Source organism: Cinclus cinclus, chromosome 23 (assembly GCF_963662255.1).
Source record: "Cinclus cinclus chromosome 23, bCinCin1.1, whole genome shotgun sequence".
In the NCBI taxonomy this organism is placed as follows: Eukaryota; Metazoa; Chordata; class Aves; order Passeriformes; family Cinclidae; genus Cinclus; species Cinclus cinclus.
Genome location: NC_085068.1, coordinates 3004808 through 3019926, shown reverse-complemented (window position 1 = coordinate 3019926; position 15119 = coordinate 3004808). Strand labels below are relative to the sequence as shown.

Here is a 15119-nt window from a genome sequence, read left to right as displayed (position 1 = left end):
TAATATATTATATTCTCATTTCCAGCTCACAGCATGTTACAGATACCCACACCACAGCTCCCCATTTTCCACTCTGCAGTGTCACTGGAGCCAGGAAATCACCAGCAATCCTCCCTCTGGCTGCATCCCTGGACAGATGCTGTGCTGCTTGTGGAGGGGTGAGGCCTGGCCCATTAATCTGTACTCAGAGAGGCTGGCAGCTGGATTAGTGCTTCAGATGCTCTTAACATCTGCAGCTGCAGGACAGCCCCAAATTCCTCAGCTGGAAGCCGGAGGTAGCAGCAAGGCTGGTAAGAGCTCTTTTTGGGGTGTTGGGGACTGAATTGCTGCTGCCAGGTAGATGGATGAGGGAAATTTTATGGGAGATTTTGTGGGAAAGATGGTGATGGTGCTATTAGCCTGGCACTTCCAATCCTGTCACACAGTCCCTTGGCTGTGGGTGTGATTCCCAAGGGTAAGGGGTGTTGTTGGTTGTGTAGAGGGAACAAGACGAAGGAGCCTTGCAGGGGGCTGGAAGGACCCTGTGGAGGAGCCACAGTGAAAATGTGTCTGAGACCTGAAGGTCTCAAAACTTCAGTTTCTTTTGTTTGGAGGTGAGGATGGTGAAGGGAAATGGGAAGTGCCAGAGCTTGGGGGTAAACACAAGATGCTGTCAGACCAGGGGCAGAAAGAGGGAAGGTGTTGCTGAGGACTTAACTTCTGTGGTTACTGTGGTTTGTCTCATAGAATGGCTTGGGTTGGAAGGGACCTTAAAGGTCACCTCTCTCCAACCCCCATGTCCCTATCCAAAGCCAGTCTGTCCCTGCAGCTCTGCTTACCTGAGCAGGGCTTTGTTAATTGGGGCTTTGTTACCTCTTTGCTCTGACTGCTTTTTTTCCTGCACCAACTCTGTTTTCTCCAGCACTTGGGTTTATAAGCCCTTTATTTGTGGGGACCAGCAGCACAAGGGATGAGAAGAGCCTGCTGAGCAGCCATGGAGGGGTTACAGCTGCGGGTAAGGATCCCCTCCTGCACCTCCCACTATCCTGGCGGATAAGGGGGGAGAAATCCCAGCTCCATCTCGGTCCTGTGAGCCTGGGAGCTGGGAATGACTCCCTTGTCTGTCACTGTGGGGGAACTCCGGGAGGCTGTTCAGGATTAAGCCCAGAGAGTGCCTGAGCTCCCGGCTTAACTCCCCACGTCCCCTCCCCTTGAGCAGATCCCAGGGCTGCTGGAGGCACTCAGGGACTGGTCCTCTCCTGCTTAATCGCCTCCTGTTCAGATGTCAGGAGGAGATGAAGCTGCTATAAATAGATGGTGAAGCCCTCCTGGTTTCAGCTGTGATTCACACACATGGCATAGAAGCATTAGGAAGAATTAACATCCAATCTCTCAGGCACTTTCCTGTGCAAACGCCATCCTGTCCCCATCACTTAAGCTCCTTTCCCAGGGGAGATCAGCAGCACTCTCTGGAGGGCCTAGATGGGCCAAATGGATGGGGAAACCCAGAGCAGGACTGCTGGGGAGATAAACCTGGAGCAGGATTCTTGGGGAGATAAACCTGGAGCAGGATTCTTGGGGAGATAAACCTGGAGCAGGATTCTTGGGGAGATAAACCTGGAGCAGGATTCTTGGGGAGATAAACCCAGCTGCTCCAGCCGGTGACGGAGCAGCACCTGCCTGTGACACAGAGCTGCCTCTGGAAGATGCTGAGGGCTCCTGCTCCCCCCTGCCCAGGGCTCAGGCTGACCAGGATGGGCTTGCTGAGGTGCTCACATGCCTGGACAAGGGACAACAGCCTTTGGGACTGAGGCAGCTGCTGGAGGTGGTATGTGAGGGGCTGGGGGTCTTTCTGGCTCTCCCTAATCCCTGCTGAGCTGTGCCTTGACCTGGTGGGGCAGGATAGTGACCTGGGTGGTCCATGGGGAATCCCCAGTTTTTCTCCCCATCCTAATTTTGCAAAGCTCAAGGGGAAAAAATGTATCCTACTGCTAAAGTGTCCCCATGGGAAGCTGCGTGCATTCATTCTTGCATGTGTTTGCATTCATTTGCATGTGTTTAAGTGCTCAGTGTCCCCCTCCCCCTGCATTGCTGTGTCTGTGCTGTGAGCAGTGACAGTCACAGACACACGGAGTGAGGGGGAAACCAGAGGAAGGTGAGAGCAGACAGGTCCTGGAGTGGGAATTGTGATGAGTGTTTGTAGGAATCTATCCATCTGCTTGCCTGACAGTCTTCCAGGTACAGGGAAAAAGTGGTGTTTTCCCTGAAAGGTAGTGTGGATGGTAGAGCATCTCCTGGGGTGAATGAATATTTCTCACACTTTCAGGTATTTGGTGTCCCATCAATAAAGGAGAGATCCATATCTCTAGTCCATGGTATTGTCAGGGTTTCTTTGCATTCCCAATGGATCACAGGAAAAAGAGCCATTCAGAGCACAGGTCCACATGAAGTAAAGGGGAGTTTGGACTGAAGGATGACTTTGGATGAAAAGATGAGCTCAAAGTCAGTATCTTTGTGTCCTCAGTGAGTGGCCCAGGGAGTCTGGAGTCCATGAGATGAGGAGTACACCAGAAAATAGCCTTCTCACCTTGTTCTTTGGGATTCAGTAATCAGGGCTTCTCAATGTAGTGAGGAAAGAGGCAGAAAAATGGGCAGAGGAACTGAAAATTGGTGGAGACAATGTTATTAAGATGGGAGTAAATCCAAGGAAGTCACCCCATGACCACTCCAGAGCAGAGAGCCTTGTCCCACTCCTCACTGCAGGAAAACAGCTCCGGGTGGCATCCTTGAATACACGCTGAGCCCTGCCAGCCTGAGGGGATTGAGGAGATCTCAGCACAGGCTTTTCCTTGAGCGATGGAATCTCCTGCCTGCTAAGGCCCTGAAGGAGGTTGGTATATCCAAAGAAAAATGGGATTGGTATCAGGATGGCATTCCCCTATTTAGAAACACATCACAGGCTGGAGTACGGACCTGGAGTGCTCAGGTGTGAGTGGGTCTGCAGCCACCTGCACTGTCTTAAGCCATCCTTGAATTTTAATTATTTTATGGAAGAACTTGACTTAAGCTGCTTTCATAAATTCCTATAGGAATGCCTGACTAAGCTGAAGGCCTTCGGGAAAAATTATGATATATTGTTACTGATATAGTTTTATTATGCACAAAGTGGAACTGCAATCCAGAGTTCCAGTGAAGGCTGGAAAACCCAGCTGGATCCACAGAATCATGTGCAAGTCTGGGAGAAGCTCTGCAGATTCCCTGGCTGTGAGTGACAAGGCTCAGACGATTTGCAGCAGCTTTCGCATGAACTATCCTATATCTCAAAAACAGGGGGGGAAAGGCTGTGTGGAAATCTAAAGGGAATATTTCAATCTGTCTATCCTACAAGTGAGTCCAGACAACCTGAAACAGCTTAGGAATGTGGAGCATATTGGATGCAAATGGCAGGCCATATGTTTTATAACATTAATTGCCAAACTTTCAAAAGCACCCTCCTGACCTCCTGCAGGCAGTGAAGGAGCACAGCTCAGGCTCAGGCACCTCCTCATTTGTCATCTGTTCCTTGTTTTTCTTCAACATTGATCTGGTTCTCTCACCAACCTGGATGGTCTCCAGTGTTGTGAGAGCTGCACACACTCAAATATCAGGCAGTTTCCCAAAACATGGCATCTGTAAATGCCAAACTTACAGATGGTACGTGATAGAATGGAAATTACAGGCACAACAGAGAAGGGTGAGGGCAGAACAGAGTGAAAAATTCCATCATTCATCTAGAAAAGCTGGATCTGCTCAGATGGTCTGGCTGGTGGCTGCCATGGACAGATGCTGGAAAAAAGGGGCTGGAAAGGTATCCAGGAATAAGTCATGGCTGTTAAGAAGGGAGGAAGTGAGAGCTGTAACTGAGACTCCTGCCAGGGTGGGATGATGAGCTTCACCTGCAGGAACAGGAGAAGGCAGAAGGAGAGGTTAATGCTCCACAAGAACCAACAAAGGGAGAAGAGTTAATGGCTCACAGACTCACTGAAAGCCAGGAAGGCATTTCTACTTCCAGTTACCCCAACATGGGCTGCTCTGCCCTGCCCTGCCCTGGTGCAGCAACGGTACTGAAATTATCCCAGAATAGGTTGGGTTGAAGAGACCTTAACGCTCATCCTATTCCACCCCCTGCCATGAGCAGGGACACTTCCACCAGGCCAGGCAAGTCCTGTCCCTGCAGCAGCTTTATTCTCCAGCACAGGGGCCTCTCTCAGAGCTGACACACACAGGCGTTTTCTCTCTCTCTCCCATTCCTCTTCCATTCCCAGCAGGCACCCTGCAGCCGGAGTGTCCTCAAGCTCACTGCCATGGAGGTGAAGTGGATCCACATCTTGGTTCTCTTCCTCTTCCTGCTGTCCGTGGCCATGACTGGCTGCTTCCTGTGGCAGTACAGCCTCCCCAAGGTGGAGCCCAGTGAGTAGAGGGTTTTAACCTTGCTCATGGTGAGGCACAGAGACTTGGAAGACTAATAAAAGCTTTCTTCTCATTTCTCCCCAAAGAACACTTCCCCAAACACAGATCTCCCCAGAGAGCAATAAAGCAAGGCCACAGAGGAGGTGAAGGCTGGGTTGATGGAGGTACCAAGTCACTCTGCTGGTGTCCAAAGAAGCTCCATCATTCTGCCTAGATTTGGTTAACTGCTAAGGAGGCATTTTATTTTAGATTCTTGAGTTCCTCCCCCCCGCCCTTTCCCCCCCCCCCCCCCCCCCCCCCCCCCCGTTGTTATTCCAGTTACTCCAGTTAGTTACTCTAGTTTAGAAACAGGTTTGGGGTTCTTTTATACCTTACCATGTGCTTCAGCTTCAAGGTTTGTTTTCTTTGTTATTCTCCAAATCTTTGCCCTGGTTTAAGCCTACTGGTTCACACTAGAACTTATGGAGTCATAGAATGGTTTGTGCTGGAGGGACCTTAAAGCCCATCCAGTGCTACCCCCTGCCATAGGCAGGGACACCTCCCACTATCCCAGGTAGCTCCAAGCCCCATCCAACCTGGCCTTGCACACTTCCAGGGATCCAGGGGCAGCCACAGCTTCTTTGGGAACCAGTGCCAGGACCTCAGCACCCTCACAGGGAGGAATTCCTTCCCAATATCCCACCTAACCCTGGTCTCTGGCAGTGGGAAGCCATTCCCCCTTGTCCTTATCACTCCATCTCTTGTCCCAAGTCTCTCTCCAGCTCTCCTGGAGCCCCTTTAGGGTCTGGAAGGGGCTCTCAGGACTCCCTGGAGCCTTCTCTTCTCCAGAACACCCCCAGCTCTCCCAGCACGGCTCCAATCCTTGGAGCATCTCCATGGTCTCCTCTGTTGTTTGTAGGAAACTCAACTGATCCACTCAGGGCACTGCATGCACAAGGATTAAATACACACAGTGTCAATGGATCAGGGTTTTAAGTAGCTGAAAGGTGGCATGAAATCCACTATGAAGGTGCCAGAAGTATTCACAGACCAAGGTCTGAAAAGGTTTCAAACCACACATTTTTCTCTCAGAGTACCAGACTGCCTGTAGGCTGTGTATATCCATCCCTGTCCATCTCCAAGATTTCCTAGTGCCATTTCTCTCCTCATGCCTATTTCTGATGCTTTATGTTCACCTGGTAAGCAAGAAAATGGCATTTTGTCCCCAGCTGAGAGAGCAGGGTAGCTGTATTGATGAATACCTTGGGATCAGCTGGGAAAATAGTGCCTCCAGGAAAGGGAGTTCCCATCTCTCTCTGAGTTTAAGGATCTTTTCTGGCCACAAAAATGTAAGCTGTGTGTGGGACATGGAGGATGCAGCTGATTCAGGAGACAACTGATGGAGTGGGTGTGGGCTCTACCTTGTGCTGTTAGTCAGGATTTCACATGGCCCTCACTCCTGGCCCAGTTCCTGAGGTTATGATGCACAAGGGATGACTCTTTGTCACTGTTCTCCTGAACCCCAGCTCAGACTTTCCTCTAAACATGGGCAGGCCCTTCCAGGCAGGCTAATCCACTGCCAGGCACCCCAGAGTCTTCTGCAGCCCCAGGTCTTTACTCTCCCAGGCTGTAGAGTTGGTTGAAGTACATCCCGTGTCCATCCCATGTTGGAATAGGCAATAACAGGGCACAGTGCCTGTTTTACATAAGACAGAAACAATTCAGCACTGTCCCTTCCCTATGCAGAAGTGTCCCTTAGGCCAACACAATCAAGAAAGGTTGTGGTGGCTGCTGGGTGAGATTCAAGTTTGTCCATGTGTCTGTGGAAGTCACCTGTGTCACCCTAAACTGTTTTCCAGATCCATCCGTGATGGAAGTGAGGTCAGAAGCTGTGCAGATGTGTCCCCGCTATCCTGAGCCAGTCCCACTGGACCACCCCCTCCCCATCCTGAAGGAAGCACTGGAAAAGGTCTGTGGGGAGGAGGGACCAGAGGAACACACAGCTCCTGGCTGCTTTTCTCCAGGGGTACAGGGAACATGGAGGATTTTGCCACTGAACATCCATGGGGAAGGAGGTGGGGAGTTGAACATGCAAACCCAGAAATGGATGTGTAAAACTCCTTCAGTGAACAGGTCAGGGAGCAATTCTTTTGACCAGAGGGTGAGCTGGGATGGGCAAACATCATCACTTGTCCATCAGAAGGTCTGGTGAGCTTCCACCAGCAAAAAATAATGGTTCTTGGCATCTGCTCCACTATTAGGCAGCCCTCATGCCCTGGAGAGTACCTGGCTCAGGTTCTCTCTGGCTCCAATTCATCAGCCAATGCCAGCTCCTTTCTCTTCCTTTGCGGCTTTCCTCACACTCCTGTTTAAAAATTTAAAAAAATGCTTGTACATAACTCTGGGGAAGAGAGTGGAGAGGGAGAGGGAGAGGAAGAGAAGGAGAAGAGGAAGTGGAAGGGTAGGAAGACCTGCATCTGACTGGAAGAGGGTGTGATACACTGACCTTAAATCCTCAGTATGGGACAGATCTGACATTTTAGCACTGCCTGAAATTCTGGCAGGCTCCATGTGCTCTGAGGAAATACTGCAGCATTGCTCTGACTGGGCCTTCTATGGCCTGGGACAGACTGGATGCACTGTAAGACCCTTCCTTTGGAAGCTGATGGTTTCCCTGCCTTCCCCAGGTGGATCAGATGCTGCGGCAGAGGATGCACAGCTCGGGCCTGCCGGCCATGTCAGCCATCGTCATCTACAACGACACCGTGCTCTGGACGGGCAACTTGGGCAAGAAGAACGGCTCTGACCCTGCCTCAGGGGTGCCCAATGAATACACCATCTACAGGTGAGACACCTGGCCAGCTGTGAGAGCCAGGAAAGGGCACACACACCTATGGAGAGCTGATATCTGGCTGTGGAGATGCCGTCACAAACTGCAGAAAACTCTGCTGGCTTATGCTGAAACTTCGTGAGACAAAGTGAATTCCCAGATTGTTAAATGCTGGTGGCTTACTGAGTTACTTTGGATTTATTTATGCATTTTTTTCATTTAATTCTGCCAATATTTTAAACTGGAATAGCAATGACCCTAAGGAACCTGAAAACATACTATTCCTTACATGAAAATGGCTTCATGTCCAGGGCACAAACCTGAAGACCGAGAGCTGACACAGATTTGGAAAGCAGAGAGGAGACAGTGCCACAGGATTAAAAAAATTATAAATAATAAATAAAAAATAATAATAAATGCCAGTTTAAGAAAAACTGACATTTGGGATTAATATCTACAGACCACAGTAAAGCAGACCCATAAGCTTATTCTTCATGCCAGTGAAGCCGAACTCAAAACTCATATTGGCTGTTATTTTTTGGGTTAAGACAATCAAGCTCTGTGCAAATAAATGAATAAATAAAAAAAAAACAAATAAAGATGAAGGAAATGCTCCATTCCTTTAAAGATCACTCTTCAGTGAATTGTAACTGTGTTATCTAAGAAACATGGCTGCACTCTGACTGTAAAATTTTGTCCTCGGAATGAACAATTTTTGACAGTTTCAGCAGCTGTGATTATCTGTTTGTCTGCCATCTGTATAATGGTAAAATGACCTTGTGCTATTTTTCCTCCAGAACCATTGAATAATTTGAGTTGGAAGGGACATTCAAGGTCTGGTTCCAAGCCACCACCATGGGCCAGGAGCCAGGTCCACGTCCCTGGGTGGGCTCGAACCACCAACCTTTTGGTTAACAGCTGAACATGTTGACCAACTGCACCACAGGGACAGCCTGCATGGACCTACAAACTGTGGGAAAATGGCATTTAGGGACCCTTTGGTACTGCTAGCTAAATGGTCCAACTCAATGGTCTTAAAGGTCTTTTACAACCTAAATGATTCTGTGATTTTAACCTTAAAATTCCAATAAACTGCTTGAGAGTTTTTATGGTATTTGCTAACCAGTAATTTACAATTTATGTCATTTTATAAGTGCCAAGTGAATAGGGAGATCAGCAGCCCACTGTACTGCTGGGGGCTGGCAGAGGTTATGTTGCATTCTATAAAGATTCAGATTTAAGAACATTAATTCATACTTCCTACCTGTATTTTAGCCATTCCCTCTGGAATGAGCAAATGTGTAATGTAAAATCACAGTGATCTCTTCTCTCCTCTTGATTTATGGGCTTCTTAATGCTAAATTTCTCCAATGTTTCTTCCCTAACAGAATTGCCAGTGTCTCCAAGATCTTCCCCACCATTATGTTGTACAAGATGTGGGAGGAAGGAAAAGTCACATCCCTTGATGACCCATTGGAGCGTTATGCCCAGAACTTTGTTATTAAGAACCCTCTGGGGAAGCTCAAGGACTCAGAGCAGAGATACACAGCAGATGGGCTGGTTTTTTTGGAAAAGGGCTCGATGCCACTGAAGCCATCCCCGGTCACCCTGCGCAGAATGGCCAGTCAGCTCTCAGGTAAGGCAGGTCCCTGAGTGTCCCTGGGCCTCTCTGCTCTGGAAAAACACCACAGAGAAAGCTGACCATATTCCAGGAACAAAAAAAAAAGCTGCTGGGAGGTTTTTTTTCCCAGTCTGGACCCTGCACTGTGCACCTCCCAGGGATCAGGCAGGGTCTTGGAAGCAGGGCGTCAGCAACTTCATGGAGTGCTCAAAGGAAACTCTTGCCCAGGACACCTGCCAGGAAAGGGGCTGAGATGAGGAGGTTTTTTCCCCTGATACATGAACACAGATTCCTTTAAGGTGAACACAGATTCCTTGCTTCTCGATACCATGACCTGAAATCAGCCTCCAATTGCACAACAGCGTTTTCTACTCCAGAGTGCTCTCATTTTTCTGAGATGTAGAGTTGGCAAATCTCTTTGCTTTGAATAGAAAGACCTTGATTACTGAGCTAAATTTAGCTGTCAGTGTGGTTCCTGATCCAGGATTCCTGAGCTATTAATAGCTTGGTATTTCTGTCAGAGAAGTGTTAATCTGCTGCTACCTTAAGAATTGGGGAACTCTTATATTGAGGGAGGAGCTCACAGGACTAAGAACTTTAAACTTTCTCAGAAACAAAGCTGCTAATACTTGACTAAGAGATTACAAAACAGTCAAAGAGACTGTGCTGATATCACATGTGGTATTTTGGATAATCTCTGTAGCATTTGCTTTTCTCCAGATTGGAATAAATGCCCTAAAATTAGGACATAAAATCAGAATAGCATGTCTTCAAGTTGCAGGACCTCAGGATGGGGTACAGCATCATTTGAAGCAAGCTAATATGAAAATGAGGGCTCCCCAAAATAGAATGATACTGAAACCTGGAAAGAAGCAAATAAACAACTCAAAGTGGCCAGTGGCCACATCTCTGCCCAGCTCCTCTCCCTGCAGGCAAGGTGTGGCTCTATCCAGCCTGATGTTGTCTTCAGGAGCACCAATTCTGCCTGGTCCCCTCTGACTCTCATGAGCACCTGAAGCTGCTCTGAATGCTCCTGTCACCCAGGGAGGGGTGAAGTGCACCCCAGAAGTGTTGTAAGGAGCATAAGTCAAAAGGGTACCTGGTCATAATTGCTGGTACTCTGTGACCCTTCTGTTGCTTCCTTCATTCTGCTGGATTTGTGCTCCTGCTCAGCTCCTTTTATGCACTTGTGTATTTTTGGATTTTAGATTGTAGCCCAGATTTGCCAGAGCACCCCCATGGGACACACCAACCCTTAGACCCTGATAATTCAGTGGAAGGAGATGCACAGTTTCAAAATCCCAACTGCAAATGAAAGGAATGTTCCAGTTCCAGTTTCCATTTGCTGTGTGTCAAACCCCAAAAAGGAATAAGTTCTGCTTAGCACTGGGATCAAAGCCACTGCATGACATCTTTTAAGGAGGGTTTCATCTAAATTCTTCCAATGGAAACTGATCTGTAATAGATCCTCATTATCTGGTCTCTCCATTGCATATTACAAAAGTAACTCCAAAGGTTTTTCTCCTTAGCACTCAATGGGCCCTCATTGCTGGAGGGAAGCTCCAGCTTGTTAAGATCATGATTTTCAAATCCACACGAATGACAGGATGAGATGCAATTGTAAATTATTAACAACGTGCTTGTCACTTCAATTAGCAGCCCATGAGGTAGAAATCAATGACTCTGGATTATATTATGCTCTGGTTTATCATTTCAAATGAACCTCAAGGAGACACTGCACTGCTGTCACAGAACTCAACTCTCTCACTGCTCCAACATTTCCTTTGCTGCCACTGGGGCAAGTACCTAATGAAGGAGCCCATTGTCCACTGGAAGATGTCAGTGCATCTCTGATCTGGTCATGCAGCTGCACAAATAACCCCAGAGCAGGGGCAGAAGCAGTGCTCTCAATCCAGCTCAAATGCCAAGTTCAGACCAGCTGAGAAAAACAAGTGTCACTACCACAAAAGAATGGGGCCTCATTCAGCTTTGCCAGGATGCAGAACAAGAGGAAAAGGCCTCAAGTTGCACAAAGGGAGGCTTAGATCAGATATTAGGAAACAGATTTTCAGAGGAAGGGTTGTAAAGCATTGGCAAAGATTGCTCATAGAAGTGGTGGAGTCACCATCCTGGGAGGAGTTCACAAAATGTGAGAAGTGGAACTTGGGGACATGGTTTAGTGGTGGACAAGAGAGTGCTGGGTTAATGGTTGGGCTCCATGATCTTGGAGGGCTTTTCCAACCTTAGTGAATCCATGATTAAGACATGGTCACTGAGTGCACAGCTGTGAGTCGTTTTTCTCTCAGAAACATACATTTCCCAATTTTCTCCCAAACATCCACATCAAAGCAAGTTGCAAATGGCCACAAGGATTCCATTCCAAAAGTGATCCAAGTTCTGGCCTAGGCAAACCATAGATCCTGTGCAGAGGAGCTGAGATTATTAAAAATAAATTAGGGAATCCATGTTCAGTGAGAAACGAAAAGTGAAAAGAAATAAGATATCTTCTACATTTAGAAACCCTGAATAATTAAAACTGGAAAGAACTTTGGTTTGTTTTTTTTTTTTTTTCTGTATTCAGAAACCCTGAATAAAAGTTGCTAAAGATGGGGAGGAAGATAAAAATACTTTAGACCATGCCTGGAGTTGCCCAGAGAAGTTTAGGCCTTCTGTGGTGAAGCATAAAGAAGGAAATCCTGTTAAAAGGGGCTATTACACACATTTGTAGTCAAGGGAATAAAGGGATTTCCCAACACCTCATTTGCCCCTCTCTTCCAAACCACACTTGGGGATCCAGGATAATTCCCATCTCTCATCAAGGTATTTCCACTGAGATGCAGCAGCCCAGAGTTGATGCTGAGGTAGGACATGGGTCACCCAGAGTCAGGAGTCCATGAGTTGATGCCGTGTCCTGCAGCTCAGCAGGAGCAGTCCTCGCTGTGTCTCCAGAGCTCTCGTGTCCACCACTGGTGCTTCCATTTTGCCGGTGAATCTTGCCTTTGTTGTCTCTTCACCAGAGCCATCGTTTCCATGATTTCTCTCTCTTTCATGGCACAGGTCTGCCCAGGAGGCTGCGATCCACCAGCCTGCTCTGGAAGGGCAGCACACAGGATGCCCTCACGCTGCTCAAAGATGACATCCTGGTGGCTGACCCAGGAACCAGGTCAGATACATCCCTTTGGGAGCTTTTGGTCTGGATGTGTTCTCCACCCTCAGCCCTGTCCCCAGCCTCCATGGCCAGCAGATAAAAGGAAGCTATTCCCAAAGAGAGCTTCCGCATCTCCCCACACACCTGTCAGAGGCTGGGAAAAAAAATACTGTTGGAGGTGTCAGGATTAGGTTTCATTTTTTAAGACCAGATGAGCCAAATTAAATTGCTATACTTCACTTAATGAGCCTTAAATGATGCAGGTTTTCAAAAGTGGAAAGGCACTTTAATTTAAACATTTTAAATCATCACCGGTTTCAGTTAAAATCATGTCTGTTGCCAGTTGTGTGTCTCTAAATTATCTAAAAAGTCAGTGAATGCTTGTTTTAATGCCTGTAGCCTGTTAAAAGTCTCTTACCTCAAAGATATCATGGAATCATAGAATCCCACACTGATTTGGGTTGGAAGGAACTTTAAAGATCATCTTTCTCCACCCCTCTGCCATGGGCAGGGATAGCTTCCACTATCCCAGGTTGCTCCAAGCCCTGTCCAACCTGGCCTTAGACACTTCCCCACAGCCTTCAACAGGACCCACTGGACAGCAGATGAGGGAATGGATTCAAACTAACTGGGAAGAAATTTTCTTTGACTGCAAAATTGTTTGGTAATTAATTACAGTCTGAAATAATTTACCCAGAATGGCTGAGGATCTACTTGTGTTTGTTCTGTCCTACATCATGTAGGTGGCTACAACAGATATTCTTTAGAGGATTTTAGGATTTTAATATCATCATCTTCTTTGGTATTTTTATATCTTTATTGCAACTTATCTCTATTGGTATCTTTATTTTATTATCCCCATGAAGATAAATAAGGACATCCCCACATAGTCTCTCAATGTCTTAATTGATATGTTGATAGTTTTCACTCTCTCTCCTTGTTCCTTCTTGTGTTTCCCAGCTAACAGATCATTCTTCCCAAAGGAAGTTCCCTTTCACTGATATAGATGTTTTAACATATGTTGAAATTCAGGTCCATTTCAGATACAGGGTTTTACATACAGAATGTGCTTATTCTTAGGGTAAGAATACATATGCTCACCATGCTTTCAATTAAATGGGCTGGAAAAGGTTGAAATGGTACCAAATTTATGATCGAAATACGTCTCAATGAGATGTGTGGTTTCACACAATTAAAATTGTTGAAAATATAATGGGTTGAAAATATAATGAATTTTTAAAATGTATTTTTTTTAAATGCCCCTTCATGTCTTCATGCCATTAAACTTCCTTGAAGTGTGAAGACTTCAATCACTTCATGGCTATTAAAGACTGGAGTACTCAGGTTTCTTTAATGACTCCACATTGCTGGATGCTGCTTTGTGGGCTTTTAAGTGCTCTTTAAGTGCTTTTACCATCTTAAGGTAGCTTAGGTATCTAAGTGATTATCCAATGGCAAATCCCCAAAGAGGTTTACCCGGGATTTTGAGACCTTTAAGGTGAGCACCTGGAATTCTCCATGCTGCTCTTAAAAAGAATGGATGGTGAACAATTATAAACAGCATGTCAGGTTGTGCAAATATAGAGGAGTTGTTTCTTTTCCATCTTCAGCTCTTTCTGTACATCAGCTCTACTGATGTTCCCGTAAAACATTTCTCTTTCTTGATTTAACAACAAATCATGGCAACAACATGCAGCTTTTCTGTCTCCCCTTCATCTGTCATTCCATAAAATACAAATTTTTCCCTAAAGCAGAGAGACCCAGCCACTGATTTTGCGTATCACTGATGAACAGCTGAGCCCAGTATATTCCTCTTCCTTCCCAGATGCCACTACAGCAACCTGGCCTTCTCCCTGCTGGCCCACGTGCTGGCTGACCACGCAGCTGATGGGCAGTACCAGCGCTGGATCTCGGAGAACATCCTGGAGCGCCTGGGCATGGAGGACACCGGCTTCGACATCACGGCGCCCGTCCGCTCCCAGATGGCCGTGGGCTTCTACGGCAGCCAGCAGCCAGCCCCGCTCTACGACCTGGGCTGGTACCGGCCCTCTGGCCAGATGTACTCCACAGCTGCCGACCTGGCCAAGCTGGCCATGGTCTTCTTGGGCACTTACCACCGCCGGCTGCTGGAGCCTGACACGGTGAAGACGATGCTGACGCCCCTGTTCAAGTGCTCTGTTGAATACTTCGCTAACAAGACAGGCACACCCTGGGAGATTAACGAGCAGTTGGGATATGATGTCATCAGGAAGGATGGGGACCTTGATGGTTACTCAGCAACCTTCTCTCTCATCCCCAAGCTCCGCCTGAGCTTCATCGTGCTGATGGCAGGGCCCAGACCTCAGGGTGGGGACATTGTGACTCAGACCTACGAGTATCTCATCCCTGCCATGGAGACGGCATTCAGAGAGGCCGACAAAAGCTTGGTTCCTCCCCCAAACCCAATCCCTTACGTTGGCTACTACACCTATTCCAACCTGACTTTTTATGAGATCAAAGTTGGAATTGGTGGGGTGCTGGTCATGCAGCAATTCGGACCTCACGTGGAAGAGCTGATCCCTGAAAAGTATCGGACAATCAAGCTCCACCACCTGGAAGATCGTGTTTTCCAAGTTGTTTTTGACAAGGAGTTCCCATGTGTTCTGTACCTGGGCTCTGCCTCCATCTCACTGGAGACACAGAATGGGCAGCTCTTTAACTTCTACCCCTTTGATCGCAAGGGTTTGTCCCCGGGCTTTGACGCCCCGGGGCTGAACACCTACAATGTGGTGCGTGTGCTGCGCAAGCCCGTGTTCTACAGCTAAACATTCCCTGCTCTCCGCTCCCTCCACTCCTGGGACCTGGCTCTGAATCTGTGTCTTACCAGACTCTCCTGCCTGTGTGGCTTTGTGGATGCCATTCAAAGGGAAGGATGGAGGGAAATGACTCTTTTGCCAAACAAATCCTTCCCAGTTTTAAGACGACTTTATTGACTTGTCATTGGCACCCAGCAGTGCACAACAGGCCAGCTGGCACCTGGACATACCTGCAGGAAAAAGAAGTGGGAATGCGCTGGATGGATGTGTTTGGATGCCATAAAAAGAAACAGAGCTTTGAAGTGTCCACTCTTGCAT

The 15119-nt window shown here is 47.4% G+C and overlaps 1 protein-coding gene and 1 non-coding gene across 2 annotated transcripts; one reads left to right on the top strand and one right to left on the bottom strand.

The window, feature by feature from the left end:
• Positions 1-949: 949 nt before the first annotated feature.
• Positions 950-14810, top strand: LACTBL1 (lactamase beta like 1). The gene is given in 7 exon segments (XM_062507776.1): positions 950-994; positions 4284-4428; positions 6267-6376; positions 7095-7252; positions 8626-8873; positions 11916-12021; positions 13832-14810. Coding segments are annotated over 7 exon segments (1791 nt in total).
• Positions 8114-8187, bottom strand: TRNAN-GUU (transfer RNA asparagine (anticodon GUU)). Its single transcript has one exon. It is a non-coding gene; the product is annotated as a tRNA-Asn (tRNA).
• Positions 14811-15119: the final 309 nt, after the last annotated feature.